Source organism: Physella acuta, unplaced genomic scaffold (genome assembly GCF_028476545.2).
Source record: "Physella acuta isolate Inbredline_101_S28 unplaced genomic scaffold, ASM2847654v3 ptg000607l, whole genome shotgun sequence".
NCBI lineage: Eukaryota > Metazoa > Mollusca > Gastropoda > Physidae > Physella > Physella acuta.
The window spans coordinates 703052-720849 of NW_026732126.1; the positions used below are offsets into that span (position 1 = coordinate 703052).

Consider the following 17798-nt stretch of genomic DNA (forward strand, 5'->3'; position numbering starts at 1 on the left):
TGTGTTTTTTCTTATTTCTTCAGGGTGCTACTTTCAATTTATTTTATATCATAGCAAAGTAATGACATACAGCTAGTAATTATATATATATATATATATATATATATATATATATATATATATATATATATATTTATATATATATACATATATATATATATATATAATACACGTATATAGAACGTTTTTAAAATTCGGCGCCTTTTTTTGCTCTTTTCGCTCCCCCTACAACGAAAACCTGGATACGCCTCTGGAGCTTAGTGAAAATAACGACTGTTATTCTGTACAAAATCAAAAAATTCTTGTTTCTTAACATTTTATTGATTTAAAACAGTAAAAAAAATTATGAATCAACACTAGTAGCAATAAAATGAATTATTCAAATTTTTCTTGAATCATATATTATCTTGATTTTTAGTCATATTTTTTATTCGGATATATCAGTCATATATTTCAGTCATATTTTTAATTATAATCACGAACAACGTGGCATCTATTTATGGCAAACATTCATCACATTTTTCTTAAAGAAATAAAAAAATTTACCATCTTTGAGCAGATTGGTACAGCTGCTGGTTGAAAGTAGTTGGAAGATAATTGTTTGGTACAAACCAAGTGAGTAACAATATCATAACCAGACATTTACCCACAACATAACCAGTTATCCATGACATAACCAGTTACCCATGACATAACCAGACAGTTATCCACAACATAACCAGTTATCCACGGCATAACCAGTTACCCATGACATATATAGACTTACCCACAACATACCCAGGCGGTTACCCACAATAAAAACAGTTACCCACAATAAAAACAGTTACCCACAACAAAAACAGACAGTGACCCATGATATAACCAGCTGGTTAACCATGACATTGCTAGTGGCTATTCATGAAACCGTCCATGACACCAGGTGACATTTAGCCTCTAACCCAATGTTAACATTAAGAGAACTTGTCAACTTTGATGGTGAGCGCTGCTTCATGACGTCGAGGTGCAGGAAATCTATCCAACGCCTGATCCTTCTTTCTTTCTTCTCTTCTGGAAGAAATATTTATAGGAAGAATTTTAAAATGAACTAGTAGCTGTTGTTAAAACTTATAAGCTAAAACATAATTTCCATTTCAAGTTAAACTTGACCAAAACTTTCATATACAAACAAGTGGGCTAGTAATGTCCACTGCTACACAAGTGAATCTCTTCAGCTGGTTGGTCGCATCATGTCAAACTATTCACTGACAGAATGTCGTACACTTGTTTTATTATGGTGTGGACAGGATATTGTTGTTTGTCTTATATGGTGGTGACAGATGGATGGATGGGGGTTTAATTGAGGTGTTGTATGGTTGTCTATTAGGTAAAATTGTATGTAGTTCCTAGAGCAGAAGAGCTACTTACATTGGTACCTCCTACAGCAGAAGAGCTACTTACATAAGTACCTCCTACAGCAGAAGAGCTACATACATTGGTATCTCCTACAGCAGAATGAGCTACATACATTGGTACCTCCTACAGCAGAAGAGCTACTTACATAAGTACCTCCTACAGCAGAAGAGCTACATACATTGGTATCTCCTACAGCAGAAGAGCTACATACATTGGTACCTCATAGAACAGAAGAGCTACATACATTGGTACCTCCTACAGCAGAAGAGCTACTTACATAAGTACCTCCTACAGCAGAAGAGCTACATACATTGGTACCTCCTACAGCAGAAGAGCTACATACATTGGTACCTCCTACAGCAGAAGAGCTACATACATTGGTACCTCCTACAACAGAAGAGCTACATACATTGGTACCTCCTAAAGCAGAAGAGCTACATACATTGGTACCTCCTACAGCAGAAGAGCTACATACATTGGTACCTCTTACAGCAGAAGAGCTACTTACATTGGTACCTACTACAGTAGAAGAGCTACTCAAATTGGTACCTCCTACAACAGAAGAGCTACATACATTGGTACCTCCTAAAGCAGAAGAGCTACTTACATTGGTACCTCCTACAGCAGAAGAGCTACTTACATAAGTACCTCCTACAGCAGAAGAGCTACATACATTGGTACCTCATAGAACAGAAGAGCTACATACATTGGTACCTCCTACAACAGAAGAGCTACATACATTGGTACCTCCTACAACAGAAGAGCTACATACATTGGTACCTCCTACAACACAAGAGCTACATACATTGGTACCTCCTACAACAGAAGAGCTACATACATTGGTACCTCCTACAGCAGAAGAGCTACATACATTGGTACCTCCTACAGCAGAAGAGCTACATACATTGGTACCTCCTATAATAGAAGAGCTACATACATTGGTACCTCCTACAACAGAAGAGCTACATACATTGGTATCTCCTACAGCAGAAGAGCTACATACATTGGTACCTCATAGAGCAGAAGAGCTACATACATTGGTACCTCCTACAACACAAGAGCTACATACATTGGTATCTCCTACAGCAGAAGAGCTACATACATTGGTACCTCATAGAACAGAAGAGCTACATACATTGGTACCTCCTACAGCAGAAGAGCTACATACATTGGTACCTCCTACAGCAGAAGAGCTACTTACATAAGTACCTCCTACAGCAGAAGAGCTACATACATTGGTACCTCATAGAACAGAAGAGCTACATACATTGATACCTCCTACAGCAGAAGAGCTACTTACATAAGTACCTCCTACAGCAGAAGAGCTACATACATTGGTACCTCCTACAGCAGAAGAGCTACTTACATTGGTACCTACTACAGTAGAAGAGCTACTCAAATTGGTACCTCCTACAACAGAAGAGCTACATACATTGGTACCTCATAGAACAGAAGAGCTACATACATTGGTACCTCCTACAGCAGAAGAGCTACTTACATTGGTACCTCCTACAGCAGAAGAGCTACTTACATAAGTACCTCCTACAGCAGAAGAGCTACATACATTGGTACCTCATAGAACAGAAGAGCTACATACATTGGTACCTCCTACAGCAGAAGAGCTACTCAAATTGGTACCTCCTACAACAGAAGAGCTACATACATTGGTATCTCCTAGAACAGAAGAGCTACATACATTGGTACCTCCTACAGCAGAAGAGCTACATACATCTGTATCTCCTAGAGCAGAAGAGCTAGACTACTCACAATTTTTTCTTCTCCTCTATCAGTGCCATCAGCTGTTGTTGTTTCTCTACATCCTCTTGTGTGGAAAAGTCCTCAGGTTCAAGCAGACCTTTGTCTGCTGACAGGAGCTGGGCGAGAGAAATTACAGGGACATTGGGACAACAGAAATTACAGGGACATTGGGACAACAGATATTACAGGGACATTGGGACAACAGAAATTACAGGGACATTGGGACTACAGATATTACAGGGACATTGGGACAACAGATATTACAGTGACATTGGGACAGCAGAAATTACAGGGACATTGGGACAACAGATATTACAGGGACATTGGGACAACATATATTACAGGGACATTGGGACAACAGAAATTACAGGGACATTGGGACTACAGATATTATAGGGACATTGGGACAACAGATATTATAGGGACATTGGGACAACAGAAATTACAGGGACATTGGGACAACAGATATTACAGGGACATTGGGACAACAGATATTACAGGGACATTGGGACAACAGATAAAACAAGGACATTGGGACAACAGATATTACAGGGACATTGGGACAACAGATATTACAGGGACATTGGGACAACAGATATTACAGGGACATTGGGACAACAGGAATTACAGGGACATTGGGTGAGAGAAATTACAGGGACATTGGGACAACAGATATTACAGGGACATTGGGACAACAGATATTACAGGGACATTGGGACAACAGATATTACAGGGACATTGGGACAACAGGAATTACAGGGACATTGGGTAAGAGAAATTACAGGGACATTGGGACAACAGATATTACAGGGACATTGGGACAACAGATATTACAGGGACATTGGGACAACAGATATTACAGGGACATTGGGACAACAGGAATTACAGGGACATTGGGTGAGAGAAATTACAGGGACATTGGGACAACAGATATTACAGGGACATTGGGACAACAGATATTACAGGGACATTGGGACAACAGATATTACAGGGACATTGGGACAACAGATATTACAGGGACATTGGGACAACAGATATTACAGGGACATTGGGACAACAGAAATTACAGGGACATTGGGACAACAGATATTACAGGGACATTGGGACAACAGATATTACAGGGACATTGGGACAACAGATATTATAGGGACATTGGGACAACAGATATTACAGGGACATTGGGACAACAGATATTACAGGGACATTGGGACAACAGATATTACAGGGACATTGGGACAACAGATATTACAGGGACATTGGGACAACAGATATTACAGGGACATTGGGACAAGAGATATTACAGGGACATTGGGACAACAGATATTACAGGGACATTGGGACAACAGATATTACAGGGACATTGGGACAACAGATATTACAGGGACATTGGGACAACAGATATTACAGGGACATTGGGACAACAGATATTACAGGGACATTGGGACAACAGATATTACAGGGACATTGGGACAACAGATATTACAGGGACATTAGGACAACTGACATTACAGGGACATTGGGACAACAGATATTACAGGGACATTAACCATTAATGTCCCGTAACGCCCGCTGCCGCCCGACACCGTTAATGTCCCGTAACGCCCGCTGCCGCCCGCTTACAATAAGCATAGAAAAATTAAATTTGTTTCATTAAAATTTGGCCTACAAATCCTAATTTTTAACTAAACAGGAAGTCGGATGGTTTCAGCATCCTTTTCCGGTCTTGTAATTTCAATGGCGCTTTTGAAAGATAAAAAATAATAGTTCCTTTCTATCTCGAAATTTTCGACTCATCTGTCGTATTTTTAGTAGATTTAATATTAAAAATAAAAAAAATTAATGCCTCTAAACGTATCTAGGCATGTATTTTATGAATTATATATGTTAAACATAACCAAATTGATATTTAACTGTTAAATTCGATGCATAGTTGTTAAGACAAAAATAAAGTTGACTACCGAAAATGACCTGTTTTGAATTTTCTCAGACATTTTTTATTTTTATACTGTACTTTTACCGAATATAATATATTCTATTTAATACTGTTGGAAAGCCAGGTTTATTCCCAACATTAAGCAGTACTTTTTATCTTAATTTTCAATTTCATTTAGACAAAAACAAATATTTTGTGAAACTATTCACTTGATCATACAGAGTTATGCTCCTTACATTGGGCCGTCATGGGTGGAGTTTTGGTAGAATGAATGGGACATTAATGGTTAATATTCTATTAATGAAAACTTTTTAAAAAAAAAAAAACTAACACATAGACCAAGGCAAAGAAAATTTAAAAATAAAACGTTTGATTCCATAACTGTACCAGCACATGTTTAACACTACTAACCTTGACCCCTATAAGGTCGCCATCTTGAACATAGTATGGAGCCTGACGAATGTTGCTCTTGTGACCACCAGATTTTTTCTTGCCCTTGTTTTTGTTAGATTTCTAAGAAAGAAATGTTAAAAGCCTGATTGAAAACTAACCAGAACTATTAAAGTTTCATTGCAGTTTTTTTAAAATTTAGATTTTATTTCTGGGCCATGACAAAAATTGATCTAGTGCTGTTTTAACAGCTTAAAGTTTTCAGGCTCTGGTCAAGTTAGATAACTCTACACAGACTCAGGGATTTACAAACTACCTAGCCTAAAGAATTTACATTCAAGTTAGATAACTCTAACTGGACAGAATGATTCACATTCAAGTTAGATAACTCTACATGGACTAAATGATTTACATTCAAGTTAGATAACTCTACCTGGACTGAAAGACTTACATTCAAGTTAGATAACTCTATCTAGACTGAATGATTTACATTCAAGTTAGATAACTCTACCTGGACTAAAAGATTTACATTCAAGTTAGATAACTCTACCTGGACTAAAAGATTTACATTCAAGTTAGATAACTCTACCTAGACTGAAAGATTTACATTCAAGTTAGATAACTCTACATGGACTAAATGATTTACATTCAAGTTAGATAACTCTTCCTGGACTGAAAGACTTACATTCAAGTTAGATAACTCTACATGGACTAAATGATTAACATTCAAGTTAGATAACTCTACCTGAACCTGATCTTTGAGCACAGTCCAGGACCAGCTCTCAGCGTTGTACTTGGCTATCAAGACATCATGCAAGGGCAGGGACAGGCGTGTGGCGATGGCCTTCTTGAGGTCCCCAGCCCCCAGCCCACCTGAGGTGTTCCACAGGAACTCCCTGGCTGGCATGTAGATCCTGGTGCCTCCAATCTTCTGGGACACCATCAGCAGGATTTCATGGACACTAGACATAGGTTAATTACATCAGATGACTGATCAAATATGCCGGCTAACAGAACATTGGGAATTTGTGCTACAACTATTTTATCCTACCAAAATTGCATTTTAAAAATCTGGCCAATAAATAATTTTAAAATGTGTTAGGTAATGTTTTAGACTTCCAAAAGAAAAATTAGAACCTGCCCAATTAAGGTATTAATTTTTGGTAAACAAGTTTTATAATGTGTGCACATAGAAGAGTTCTACTTTAAGCCTATTAAAACTACCCAAGATTCAGTTTATTACAACCTACCCAAGTTTCAGTTTATTACAACCTACCCAAGGTTCAGTTTATTAAAACCTACTCAAGGTTCAGTTTATTAAAACCTACCCAAGGTTCAGTTTATTAAAACCTACCCAAGGTTCAGTTTATTACAACCTACCCAGGGTTCAGTTTATTACAACCTACCCAAGGTTCAGTTTACTAAAACCTACCCAAGGTTCAGTTTATTACAACCTACCCAAGGTTCAGTTTATTATAACGTACCCAAGATTCATTTTATTACAACCTACCCAAGTTTCAGTTTATTACAACCTACCCAGGGTTCAGTTTATTACAACCTACCCAAGGTTCAGTTTACTAAAACCTACCCAAGGTTCAGTTTATTACAACCTAACCAAGGTTCAGTTTATTACAACCTACCCAGGGTTCAGTTTATTACAACCTACCCAAGGTTCAGTTTACTAAAACCTACCCAAGGTTCAGTTTATTACAACCTACCCAGGGTTCAGTTTATTACAACCTACCCAAGGTTCAGTTTACTAAAACCTACCCAAGGTTCAGTTTATTACAACCTACCCAAGGTTCAGTTTATTACAACCTACCCAAGATATATTTTATTACAACCTACCCAAGTTTCAGTTTATTACAACCTACCCAAGTTTCAGTTTATTACAACCTACCCAAGATTCAGTTTATTAAAACCTACTCAAGGTTCAGTTTATTAAAACCTACCCACGGTTCAGTTTATTAAAACCTACCCAAGATTCAGTTTATTAAAACCTACCCAAGATTCAGTTTACTAAAACCGACCCAAGGTTCAGTTTATTACAACCTACCCAAGATTCAGTTTATTAAAACCTACCCAAGATTCAGTTTATTAAAACCTACCCACGGTTCAGTTTACTAAAACCTACCCAAGGTTCAGTTTATTAAAACCTACCCAAGGTTCAGTTTATTAAAACCTACCCAAGATTCAGTTTATTAAAACCTACCCAAGATTCAGTTTATTAAAACCTACCCAAGATTCAGTTTATTAAAACCTACCCAAGTTTCAGTTTATTAAAACCTACCCAAGTTTCAGTTTATTAAAACCTACCCAAGATGCAGTTTATTACAACCTACCAAAGATTCAGTTTATTACAACCTACCCAAGGTTCAGTTTATTACAACCTACCCAAGGTTCAGTTTATTAAAACCTACCCAAGGTTCAGTTTATTAAAACCTACCCAAGATTCAGTTTACTAAAACCGACCCAAGGTTCAGTTTATTACAACCTACCCAAGGTTCAGTTTATTACAACCTACCCAAGTTTCAGTTTATTACAACCTACCCAAGTTTCAGTTTATTACAACCTACCCAAGGTTCAGTTTATTACAACCTACCCAAGGTTCAGTTTATTACAACCTACCCAAGGTTCAGTTTATTACAACCTACCCAAGTTTCAGTTTATTACAACCTACCCAAGGTTCAGTTTATTACAACCTACCCAAGGTTCAGTTTATTACAACCTACCCAAGGTTCAGTTTATTACAACCTACCCAAGGTTCAGTTTATTACAACCTACCCAAGGTTCAGTTTATTACAACCTACCCAAGGTTCAGTTTATTACAACCTACCCAAGGTTCAGTTTATTACAACCTACCCAAGTTTCAGTTTATACAACCTACCCAAGGTTCAGTTTATTACAACCTACCCAAGTTTCAGTTTATTACAACCTACCCAAGTTTCAGTTTATACAACCTACCCAAGGTTCAGTTTATTACAACCTACCCAAGTTTCAGTTTATTACAACCTACCCAAGGTTCAGTTTATTACAACCTACCCAAGGTTCAGTTTATTACAACCTACCCAAGGTTCAGTTTATTACAACCTACCCAAGGTTCAGTTTATTACAACCTACCCAAGGTTCAGTTTATTACAACCTACCCAAGGTTCAGTTTATTACAACCTACCCAAGGTTCAGTTTATTACAACCTACCCAAGGTTCAGTTTATTACAACCTACCCAAGGTTCAGTTTATTACAACCTACCCAAGGTTCAGTTTATTACAACCTACCCAAGTCTCAGTTTATTACAACCTACCCAAGGTTCTCCTCTGAGTTGAGGATTTGAACAGCAACAGCCAACGTCTGTTGGGAGGTTGTATGCCTGGATAATGTCAAGGTCAAATATTAATGAGCTGTTGCAGAATGAGCTAATGAGTTAAACCAGCTGAATGACAGAGACAGGTATTTATAAACCTTCACTGACATAGCTTTACAACAAAAAGAATGTGATGCCATAAAATAATTAAGTTTGAAATAGCTATATTTTTAATTCATTCATTAAAATCCATAAATTAAAAAAACTAATTAAACAAGTAGCAAGAACATATAACTTTCACATCCATATTTCTTCAAATTAAAAAAGTGGAAAACGACAAAGTTACAGAGCACATTTTTAGCGCAATTTCCATATGGACAATTGTGATTATTAACTCGTCATTTCTGGATGGATGAATGAATGAATGGGTGGATGGATGTGTGTCCGCAGCTTTAAGTAGTATCTCCTCCTCAACGAAGCAATATCGAGGACTAGTTCCAAAATCAAATATGTTAAGCAAGTTCCGAGGATGATTGTGAACCAAAAAAATTCCCGGAATTCCTTCCTGGATTTCCCGGAAAAGCCAAAAAACCTCGAAAAAATGCAGTTTTTGGCCCATATCTCGGCAACCAGACCACTTAGTGACTTGAAACATTTACCAATCTATTCCTGCCATAATTTAGAACAATATTGGCAAAGAAAGTTTTCAAAAATATCCTTTCGTTCGGTCACAAAAAATTAAAAACTGTTATGGATAACATAAGGAAATTGCGCTTAACTTGCCACTAGACTTTTTATTAACTTGTTTCTTATGTCTTTACTCTAGACTACAAACTGGAGTACTATTTTTAAAGCAAAAAAAAAACAAAGTTTTATAAATAGTATTGATATGACTCTCTTAGGTTAGAGTTTAATAAGCATAAATAATTAAAAACTAGCAATGCTATAAGAAACAAACCAGAAAGTGCAATTAAATGGCACTTACTTGAAGATCTGTGAATTATTCCTTAAGACAGCCTTGAGCCTGGAATTTTCTAAGTGCCTGAGTCTCATAAAGTTGCAGGTAGGAATTCTTAAAGTCTGGAACTTGTCTTCACCTAGCAGAGCTTCCTTGAAGTCTCCCACCCCCATAGACTTTGATATAACCAGCTGACCAGAGACAAGCGAGATGAGTCGGTCAATGTTACAGTAGCAAGTTCAACATATTAAATAACAAGTTCAACAGAGACAATCAAGTAACAAGTTCAACAGAGACAATAAAGTAACAAGTTCAACAGAGACAAGCAATTAACAAGTTCAACAGAGACAAGCAACAAGTTCAACATATTAAATAACAAGTTCAACAGAGACAATCAAGTAACAAGCTCAACAGAGATATGCAAGTAACAAGTTCCACAGAGACAAGCAACAAGTTTAACATAATAAATAACAAGTTCAACAGAGCAAAGCAAGTAACAAGTTCAACAGAGACAAGCAAGTAACAAGTTTAACATAATAAATAACAAGTTCAACAGAGACAAGCAATTAACAAGTTCAACAGAGACAAGCAAGTAACAAGTTCAACAGAGACAAGCAAGTAACAAGTTTAAGTGAGACAAGGAAGAGGCAAGTTCAACAGAGAGAAACAAGATAAGAGTGTTTAATGCTACAATAGTATGTTCAAGTTATCTACCATATCAAAACACTATCTCTTAATGAATTAGTAGAGCAAGAAAAAACAAATTAAATAATTTTGTGGTTTGGACCAAAGAACTTCATCAAAAAGTAAACTGAAGTACTGGATAAGCAAATAGAAAGATGTGGTGATATAAGGTGTGAAGACTTACAGAATCTAAGAGCGGCTCGAGGGGTGGGTAGAGAGTTTCACTCAGTGGGTTCAGATCTTTTGATGGGAGGTGGTCATTGAGGGACAGCTTCGCAGCCAGTTCCACTGTACAAATCAATGTTTGGATCAACATTATATCAACATTATATCAACATTAGGATCAACGTTATATCAACATTAAGATCAACATTACATCAACATTTGGATCGACGTTACATCCACATTTGGATCAACATTACATCAACATTTGAATCAATGTTTGGATCAACATTACATCAACATTGGGATCAAAGTTACATCAACATTTAGATCAAAGTTACATCAACATTTAGATCAATGTTACATCAACATTGGGATCAATGTTACATCAATGAAAGTAAACATGAACTAACACATGACTTTATCCTCCGCCTCCTGATGATGTAGAATATCCCCTCCGCCATTTATCTCAGGTGAGATCTGGGTTTGTGCTGGGGGTACAGGTGCCAGCCACAGAGACAAGCACACCTGGTCCTGTAGGTGAGAGAAATGGGTCAAGGTCAAGTATGTCATCTCAACTTTTACTTAACAGATGACACTATTTTATTCATTACTTTCAATTACAAAATTAGGACGTCACTGAGTCCACCCAGCTATGATGGGTACATAACACACATTAGGGAAAGTAAAGTTGGCTGGGCGTAGTGATGATCACACTAACCCTTCATTTCATATGCTGAGGTCACAGAAACAGGTGACCTCTACTTCACTTGCCCCATGGACCATCAGGTTTGAAAAGTGAACTTTATTTTCACTCACAAAATAGATTGTTCAACAATGTTTTAGTGACCTTAATCCAAAACTAATGAGTAGCTAAACTGTATTACAAAATATAAGTCCACCAGTGGTGTATGTAAAGAAATGAACACAAGTTTTACACTGATCAACCTGTAGGTTTACCTTCTTGTTATAACACACTGATCAACCTGCAGGTTTACCTTCTTGACAAAAAAACCTTTCTGTAAGATGATGATGTCCCCATCATTGATGAGCAGGTCCATGAGTGTACAGGACAGGTCGTCAAGAGGCTCCGCTGCGTCTCCATACATGTCTGTTTTACTCAGGTACCACTGGTTGCCTTGGTGGGGGGACAGATGTAAGCAGATGTATAAGCAGATATATAAGCAGATGTATAAGTAGATGTGTAAGTAGATGTGTAAGCAAATATGTAAGCAGATTGTAGCTATTTGATCTGTAAGTGGACTCTATTTACACAATTTTATAACTGGAATGTTTGTACTCATTTAAGTAGGTTCTGTAAGCAGGGCTGCTTGTAAACATGTAGGTAGGGCTGTTTGTACACATGTAAGCAGGGCTGTTTGTACACATGTAAGCAGGGCTGCTTGTAAACATGTAGGTAGGGCTGTTTGTACACCTGTAAGCAGGGCTGTTTGTACACATGTAAGCAGGGCTGCTTGTAAACATGTAGGTAGGGCTGTTTGTACACATGTAAGTAGAGCTGTTTGTACTCATGTCAATAAACTGTACATATGTAAATAAACTGCACACATGTAAGTAAGAAGCAGCATACCGACTCGCGAGCAGTATTGTCACAAGGCAGAGGCAAATCCAATTAAGGGTGACGCCAAATTGAAAAATATTTGAAATTCGTTGTCAAAATAATGCTTTATCCAGTTAATACAACAAAAAGTAGGACAGAGGGTGACACCAAATGTAAAATTGTTGGACGGGGAGTGGGGTGATACCAATGCTAATGAGTAAGTTCCCTCTAGCTACAAGCTCACTGTGCCACACAGAAGTTGTACAGTAAACCTTCTAGTCATTTTGTAAAACACAAACAACCCTGTACAGACACTTCAGTACACCACATGCAAACTGCACTCAGGCTTTAGCTCCTGAGAGGCCAAGTTCCCTGGATTAAGATCTACCAGGTGTAGCTGTTGTTACCTTGACAGTCCATGAGCTGACAGGCCACCTGTAACATCTCCGCCCCTGTCATCTGTCTGTCTACAATAAATTCTCTCTTTGACAACAGTTTGCCTGTCTCTACCTTGATGACACTGATCATCATCTGGAGGAGACAGGGATCAGACATGATCAAAACATAAGACATGATCAAAACATCAGACATGATCAAAACATCTGACATGATCAAAACATCAAACATGATCAAAACATCTGACATGATCAAAACATCAGACATGATCAAAACATCAGACATGATCAAAACATCAGACATGATCAAAACATCAGACATGATCAAAACATCAGACATGATCAAAACATCAGACATGATCAAAACATCAGACATCATGAAAACACATCAGACATCATCAAACTGATTACAGATGAGTATTGTTATGGCTTATTTTACAAAAGATGTGATCAGTTCAACTTTATTTTTTTTTAAAGTGGTCATCTGGTCAATTTTATCCTTTTAATTTTTCTAATTCCAGTTTGAGGAATTTTTATACAGATCTAACTAGTTGCTATAGGCTCAAATTCTTTAACAAAAAGAATTTAAAATTTTCTTTCAAATATTAACCGAGTTAAACCTTCTTTAACAATAACAAAATGGTTTCATATAGGAGGATGAAATGTAGATTAAAAAAATGCCCCAACTCACTTCAGCATCTTGAAGACATCTTCCCCTCTCTAGCACTAAAACGGCACCACTAGATAATCCAGCATCTGCTAAGCTCAAACCTTCACGTACTGAAAATGGGTTAGATAATACTATAACTAATCATTGAATAGAATCGGCTTAAATTAATCATTTAACAGAACCAGGTTGAATTAATCATTGAAAACAACCTGATTTCATTAATGATCTGATGCAACAAAGATTTATCACTGAACAAAAACAGGGTTTGATAGAACAATGGTTAATTAATCATTGAAGTGAAACATAATTAATTAATCATTAAAGAGAAACAGGATTAATTAATCATTAAAGAGAAACAGGATTAAATTAATCCTATTTCTTTAAATTAATCATTTAAGATAAAAAAGATTATAAAGACAAACAAAAAGTATTATGGCTCTTAGATTGATACAATAAACAGGTTAGGCAGGACTGGCTGTATCTAAATGGCCAGAGAAATAAATTAAGGCAGCCACCTCCAGACTTAAAATTTTCAAAGTTCACTTTTTTATCCAAGCCAGAGGACTGATGTCTACAAAGTCACAGGTCACTTTACAAATTGAATTGTCAAAATATATCAAAATAGCATATTGGAAAGATTAATCAAGTAAACAGTTTTCTTAAAATCAAAGCACTGATAGGCCCATTCTATCATGGGTCCTGGCGGCCCACCAGGATTATTTTTCGCAATGTCCCAGTCCATCCCTGAATATAGACTTACTAGTGTACAAACAGATAATGTACAAATATGTTAGTGTACAAACAAAACTACAAAGACATGAAACCTACAAGGAGGTTGGAGCCCCATTGTCCTATGTTCTTCCCTGTACAAACAAAACTACAAAGACATGAAACCTACAAGGAGGTTGGAGCCCCATTGTCCTATGTTCTTCCCTCAGCCTGACAGTGTCAAACAATGTGTTGTCTAGCTGTACAACTTCTAGAACTCTCCTTTTCAGATCTCGCACCATCTGCAAGTTGACATGTCTCATCAAAACAACTCTTAAAAACAGACACACTATTTATAAAGAATCATTCATGAATAGTTGGGAGAATTTAACTACAATAGAAAAATACCTACCTCAGATGGCCTTGCTTGAAATAGTAATGGTTTTGAATCCTTGAAAAATTAATTTTATATTGTGTGAACTTAATGTGCAGGAATGAATACAAAATAGTAAGAACTAATAGGTGAGATAATGAAGCTCACATGGTTTATATAGATAAAAGGTACATAAACAATAAAACCAGTAAGTATGACATTTGTAGTAAAAAAAAAGCTAGTATGACAAATGTAGTCAGAACAGCTCTAGTAAGTATGACAAATGTAGTAAGAACAGCTCTAGTAAGTATGACAAATGTAGTAAGAACAGCTCCAGTAAGTATGACAAATGTAGTAAGAACAGCTCTAGTAAGTATGCCAACTCTAGTAAGAACAGCTCTAGTAAGTATGACAACAAAAACTCTAGCACTGTACCTCCAGCAATCTAGCATGTAAAGTTATAGACCACAAAGGTTCATTGTTCTCTGGACCTATGGTAGGTTGGGTCGTGTTGGTATGGACCTCACATTTGTGAATACTGGAGGCAGAAAATTACATTTGTGAATACTGGGGGCAGAAAATTACATTTGTGAATACTGGGGGCAGAAAATTACATTTGTGAATACTGGGGGCAGAAAATTACATTTGTGAATACTGGGGGCAGAAAATTACATGTAAAATACTGTGGTAGGTTGGGTCGTGTTGGTATGGACCTCACATTTGTGAATACTGGGGGCAGAAAATTACATTTGTGAATACTGGGGGCAGAAAATTACATTTGTGAATACTGGGGGCAGAAAATTACATTTGTGAATACTGGGGGCAGAAAATTACATGTAAAATACTGTGGTAGGTTGGGTCGTGTTGGTATGGACCTCACATTTGTGAATACTGGGGGCAGAAAATTACATTTGTGAATACTGGGGGCAGAAAATTACATTTGTGAATACTGGGGGCAGAAAATTACATTTGTGAATACTGGGGGCAGAAAATTACATGTAACATACTGTAGTAGAGGCTACAAATGTTTTTGGTTCATAATTTAAATATTTTAGTGACCTTAATAGTTGTTGGTTTTTGTAATTATCTTTGTAGGTATTAGCCTCACGTCTATCTCCCATGGGATTACAAATTTTGGTTTCCTTTTGGTAGATCCTGCAAATGAGTTGGTTTAAAATGTAATGCTCACCATTCCTTTAGACTTCACTGACAAAGAGAGGAATCATGATGTATGGCCACATAAGAGCCTAAGAGAGGATTCCAATTCTCAGGGTACGTACAGTGTCTCCAGAGGCAAAAAATGTCAAATGTTTCCAATATAGCTTATTGTTACCTGTTATTGCTAACTGCTCCTGAGAGAACGATGATGTCACCATCTTTAATTCCTGCATCAACAATACTTGTTGGGGAAGACTGTAGGACCATTCTCTTTGGGTACTCAACATTTTCAAGTAGCTGGGAAAATAAACACAGCTATAAGTCTTTAAGCCATATCTCTAGCTATAAGCAGCTAAGTCATATCTTCTATTGTTTTAGACTGAAGGTGTTTAAGCCACAACCTAGCTGAAAGTGCTTAAGCCATACCTCTAGCTGAAAGTGTTTAAGCCATACCTCTAGCTGAAAGTGTTTAAGCCATACCTCTAGCTGAAAGTGTTTAAGCCATACCTCTAGCTGAAACTGCTGTATATCTGTGGCCTCAGCTACAGCCTGGTACAGGTGAGACACTGTCAGATTTTTGGGCAGGATGGGACTACACAACACATGGTCATCTTCCGTCTTGACTAGCACCTGTAGAGGTTCACACGCCTCCCCCACACCTGGGACCTTGCTCCCCGCCTGCAGACAACGTCCAGTTTATATGTACATGGTAGGTGCATGTTTATAACCCACTATAACAAGTTATCCATTGTAGCAAATATTTTATATTTTTATCTGTCTTTGTTTGACAGCATGAATGAAAAAGCCAAACCCAGGCTAAAGACTGCCAGAAGTTGGAATATGAGAAATCACTTACTGAAGTTCCATCCCATATAAACAGTAAAGCATCTGTGTTGAGGCCAACGTCTTGTAGGATACTGTCATCATCTAACAGAAATACACAGTTTCTCTAACTGTCATACAGTAATTTTTTTTTTTAAATGTAATAACAATTTCAGTTATGCTTTTCTTTATACTTTAAATTTAAAAAGAGTTTCTATTATAATTTTCTTTGTTCTTTAAATTTAAAAACAATTTCAGTAATGCTTTTCTTTAAATTTAAAAACAATTTAAGTTATAATTATCTTTTAATTTAAAAAAAAAAAGTGTTCAGCTATATTTTCTTTAAATTTAAAAACAATCAATCAATATATTTTTTTTAAGTTTAAAAAAAAAGTTCACTTAAATTTTTCTTAAAACCATTTCAATAATTGAAAATTTTTCTTCAACTTTGAAAACAAGTTGCAATCAAATTAAAGTGATAAAGCAACTGAAACTCACTGACAAACTGATCATACAGATGATAGCCACCAATCCTTGCCTTCATACGGTATAAAATGAAGTCACTTCTTTCTTGATCTAGGACCTAACATACACTTTACAATGAGATATGATATCAAATTTCAAGCAACAGACATACATTTTACAGTGCGATATGATATAAACTTTCAAGCAACAAACATACATTTTACAGTGAGATATGATATCAAATTTCTAGCAAAAAACAGACATACATTTTACAGTGAGCTAAGATATCAAATTTCAAGCAACAAACAGACATACATTTTACAGTGAGCTAAGATATCAAATTTCAAGCAACAAACAGACATACATTTTACAGCACAGCACAACAAACCCTGTATTTGTGTCACTATAAAATAATTTATTAAGGTGAGGTTAGCTTAATTTTTCCCATTTTTACTGGTAATTAACATGCAATAAATCAGTATAGTGCTGGTGAAGATCAATAGCATGATACATTTCTTTTAAAAACATTTGTAGCATTCACAAAACCAAGCTAACATGTTTTAAAATAATGTTATTAGATTCACTTACTTTCTGAATCTCAGTTTTTAAATCCCCAACAGTTTTTCTTCTGTCCATCTCTATGACCACAGAAGCTGTTTCCATGGAAACTTCAGGTTTGAGCAGTAGCAAGGTGTCATAGTTGAAATGCTGTGAGGAGAACACCCGGAGTTTAATGCTGTTCGTTGTAATCTCATACTCTTTTCTGAAATACAATGTTAGGTAGGAAATTGGTCAACAACAAAAAAAAGACAAAAACTATTTTTTTTTAAAATACATAGAACATTTTATTTTAAAAAAAGATATAACTGAGAAAAAAAATAAGATGAATATAAAAATATATAGTACACAACAGATACAATGAAATTATTTAAAAAACAGGTACGCATAGAGCATTTTAAAACAACGTAGTTCAAGCTACAACAGCCTAACCATGGATAAAACATTTTTTAAGCTAGTTAGAGCACTGGGTGGGACACATGTTGCGAGAGGCTCACTCTAATGTGTTT

The 17798-nt window shown here is 36.5% G+C and overlaps 1 protein-coding gene across 3 annotated transcripts in view; it reads right to left on the reverse strand.

The window, feature by feature from the left end:
* Window positions 1-308: 308 nt before the first annotated feature.
* Window positions 309-17798, reverse strand: part of LOC131947782 (ubiquitin carboxyl-terminal hydrolase 40) — a 29509-nt gene continuing 12019 nt past the window's right edge. For 2 of the 3 annotated variants that reach the window (XM_059309091.1, XM_059309090.1), the window contains exons 16-34: window positions 17320-17494; window positions 16765-16849; window positions 16301-16371; window positions 15952-16122; window positions 15620-15741; window positions 14722-14824; window positions 14326-14364; window positions 14104-14215; window positions 13227-13336; window positions 12548-12671; window positions 11578-11717; window positions 10993-11113; window positions 10602-10705; window positions 9761-9924; window positions 8776-8841; window positions 6219-6435; window positions 5495-5596; window positions 3160-3266; window positions 309-1047 (exon numbers count right to left, since the gene is read on the reverse strand). In XM_059309091.1, coding sequence (XP_059165074.1) covers window positions 951-1047; window positions 3160-3266; window positions 5495-5596; window positions 6219-6435; window positions 8776-8841; window positions 9761-9924; window positions 10602-10705; window positions 10993-11113; window positions 11578-11717; window positions 12548-12671; window positions 13227-13336; window positions 14104-14215; window positions 14326-14364; window positions 14722-14824; window positions 15620-15741; window positions 15952-16122; window positions 16301-16371; window positions 16765-16849; window positions 17320-17494 — 2230 coding nt within the window. In that variant the 3' untranslated portion in view covers window positions 309-950. The remainder of the gene's footprint in view (window positions 1048-3159; window positions 3267-5494; window positions 5597-6218; window positions 6436-8775; window positions 8842-9760; window positions 9925-10601; window positions 10706-10992; window positions 11114-11577; window positions 11718-12547; window positions 12672-13226; window positions 13337-14103; window positions 14216-14325; window positions 14365-14721; window positions 14825-15619; window positions 15742-15951; window positions 16123-16300; window positions 16372-16764; window positions 16850-17319; window positions 17495-17798) is intronic. The other variant, XM_059309092.1, reaches the window with a different exon arrangement.